Below are 3,285 nucleotides of genomic sequence, written 5' to 3'. Positions count from 1 at the left end.
AGTCTTAGTGACTTGTATTGTAGATTTCACATGAAATACGTTTTGACCTGGTCAATATTTACATGTACATAAATGGTATTTCAAAAGAGAACTGCATGCTTTTAGCATGCCGGAACCTTAAATATAATGCAATCCAAAACAACAGACCGACAAAGATTACTACTTTTCTTAAGGCTGTACGTATTCAGTTTGTGTTGAGAATGTTTCAGAGAGGTGTTCGTTGAACTCTATGGTTATTTTTTGCAAATATCGATTTTGGTGATGAGACTGCATTATATTGAAAGGTCACCTGTCGATTTTAAGGTGTCATTCTGACTAGCTAATTCAGCACAACCAGTTGACTTTACCCATAAGTCTGTCAACATTTAATACAATAAAATAGATTTCTTTTTTACTATTTAGAGGACTAGCTAGACATTTTGGGAAAGGGGCTTATTGACTTTCTTGACGAGAGTTAGATGAGAAGTTTGAAAGCACTCTCCTGTGTATCAGTGGTATCAATCTTCTCATCTAATTCTCTGCAAGAAAGCCAATGAGCCTATTTCCCACAATGTTGACTTCAATCTATGTACCTACCTGCTCCAAGCAGTATATGCAAAACATCAATAAGACATTACACCATTTTGGAGCAAAAGAGCTGCATTTATACAAAAGAGCGCTGCAAGATTTCTTGTAAACACTGTAACATTGACCGTTTAATAACTGCTTTAAGCAAAACTGCATTTGATTAAACCCTGGCACATTTACATCTTATCCTCATATCGTGTCTTGCTTATAAATATCCAACATGTTCCCCTTTGAGTTCAGAATAGACATCATACCATCAGAGCAGAACTAAGACAGAGACAATATCAAACACATTCAAAGAGTTTTTTGAGTATTTATTTGTTCAAAGTGTATCAAATCTTTATTTTTAAAGCTGCCTTGGAGCATTAGAGTGGGTGGCAGACTAGATCATCTGCTGGCTAAACACATTCTTTGGAGCAGTTAGGTAAGCACCACTAGGAGACTGCTCTATCATACAACTGCATATGTGAACAGACTTCACCATTTGACAGAGTGCAAATTATATACACGGGTGTGTGTGCTGTTGTATGATTTTCTTCAGCCGCAGAACCTGTGTTCCGACAGCATCCTGCTCTCCCTGCTGTGAATGTTAGCTGTCTTTAGCATGGGCTTGGTGGTTACATTAAAACATCTCCCAGAGGTGGATATGTGTTTATTTATTACACTGGCTTCACGCACCAGTGAGCTTAATAACAGAGCACACCTGTGACTCTATTTTTAATTACTACTAATAACTAGCCTGGCCCATGGGTGTCAGTCTCACAGGACCTCTGCCAGGCAGCGGTCAGTACCTTCGCTTGCTTCCAGCCGCACCTGCCGGCTGGTTTTTCTGTTCTCCACCCAGGAGTTGTGTATGACGGTGCCCCCTGGTGAAGGGTCTACCTGGAGCAGGGACACCACCCTCTTCTTGACCTTAGTACGGAGGGCACGCCGCAGCTTCTGTCGGGTGAAGGCGTAGAGCAGAGGGTGGGAGACGGTGGTGCCGTACGACAGGGCCAAGAACCAGAGGCGTAGGCTGACCAAGGCGTCACTGGGGCCTATACCCAAGATTAGCATGTTGGTCACGGAGAGGGGAGCCCAACAGCACAGGAACGTGGTGATAATGATGAGGGACATCCTGAACACCCGCCTCTGTCGCTCTCTCCGATCCCTGTGTCGCCGCACTGCCCTCCTCAGGGCAATGATGGCAGACACGGAGGCCTGGACACCCATGGTGGTGGGCATGGCGGTCGCAGCGCCTGTGTCAGAGGTCACGAGGGGGGCGGAGGACAGGGCAGGGGGGGAGGTGGCCGTGGGAGTGGGGGAGGGGGAAGGAATGAGTGGAGGGTGGCAGAGCTGTTTGGTACCATCTGCGGTGCACTGCTCCCCTCCTACCTGCCCACCATCGTTCATTTTGAGCCCCGCCTTCTGTTTTTTCTGTCTCTTGTGGGGCCCCTCCTGCCCCTTGCCGGAAGGGCCCCTGAACCGCGGACCCTTTTTCATGTGGGAGCCAATGCGGATGTTTAAAGCCCTCAGTATTCTGGAGTAGGTGAAGAGCATGACTGCCACTGTGGTGAAGAAGATGGGTACCTGCAGGATAAGATGGTAGTACATAGCCAGACCTGTGTGGAAGCCCTGCCCACCGACGCACAGCAGTGTCTGGTTACGCCACGCTGGCGCCAATGCGGCACTGATACCATGCGAGGACAACGACAAGGGTGTCACCTGCCCTCTCTCGTCTGCTCCTTCTGCACTGGTGGACCACTGCACCTCCAAGAACGGGATAAAAAACACAGCTACTGAGGTGATCCAAACGGCAGCCAGGAGCAGCGTTGCTCTACGTGTGGTCAGCAGCCTGTTGGCCGGACGCACTGAGATGTCATATCGGTCCAAGCTGATGACCAGGATGTTGATGGCCGTGGCTATGCTGGCAAAGGTGACGCCGGCCTCATGGAAGCAGCAGAGCAGGGCCATGTTTGGTCCTGGAGGCAGCAGCACAACCACCAGAGTGAGGGGCAGACACAGCACACACACCGCCACATCCAGCACATGCAGATTCACAGTCACCATATTGCTCACCGAGTCCACTAAATTGGATTGAGAGCAGTAGAGCACCAGCACCGTCAGGTTGCTGCTGAAACCCAACACCAGCTCCAGCATGAGGAAGGAGGTGAGCGACACCTGGAAGCCCAGCGAGTATGGCGTGTACCAGGACGCCGGGCCGCTGGCCAAGCCCCCCCCTCCCTGCTCCTGAAGGAGTCCCATCCCCTCCAGGCCGGCCACCGTCCCACCCCAGTCAGTGGTGGCTGGGCCTGAGGTGTAGCTGTCCGTCTCCATGACGACCTCTCAGCCCTCATATATTGTATTTGTCACGCCGTTGATGAGCTCCCATGATGCACCCGACTGAGCCTCCATGATGCAGCGGTGAATAACAGCTTGATGACAGCGCTGCGGAGACAGAAGCACAATTCATACAGATGAAAAATGAACTGGGGAGGAGCCAATCAAAACACATTTTCTCTCTCATAGCAAGTCAGACATCTCAACATTACCTAGGATAGAAAAGTTATGACACAGAGATCATAACAGACATTGTCTATCTATCTACCTGCCATACGATCAATTGTTATAAATAAGCATGCATCATTCCCAGCGTCTGCAGATTGAACAGGTGCATTATGCATCAGGCCAGCCTTCAATCTGTCTCCTTCCAGTATCTCTGATTACTGTTTTGGCTCA

General features: G+C 49.3%; 1 protein-coding gene across 1 annotated transcript; it reads right to left on the bottom strand.

Annotated features, from left to right (window-relative positions):
* Positions 1–1,326: 1,326 nt before the first annotated feature.
* Positions 1,327–2,883, bottom strand: LOC306694166 (G-protein coupled receptor 22-like; the record flags this gene model as incomplete). Its single annotated transcript, XM_079156899.1, has 1 exon — positions 1,327–2,883. One exon carries the CDS (start codon positions 2,881–2,883, stop codon positions 1,327–1,329), a length of 1,557 nt encoding a protein of 518 aa, XP_079013025.1.
* Positions 2,884–3,285: the final 402 nt, after the last annotated feature.

This window comes from Pholis gunnellus, assembly GCF_910591455.1.
Source record: "Pholis gunnellus genome assembly, chromosome: 3".
In the NCBI taxonomy this organism is placed as follows: Eukaryota; Metazoa; Chordata; class Actinopteri; order Perciformes; family Pholidae; genus Pholis; species Pholis gunnellus.
The sequence above is the reverse complement of the archived record's forward strand: the minus strand, read 5'-3'. Positions and strand labels throughout refer to the sequence as shown.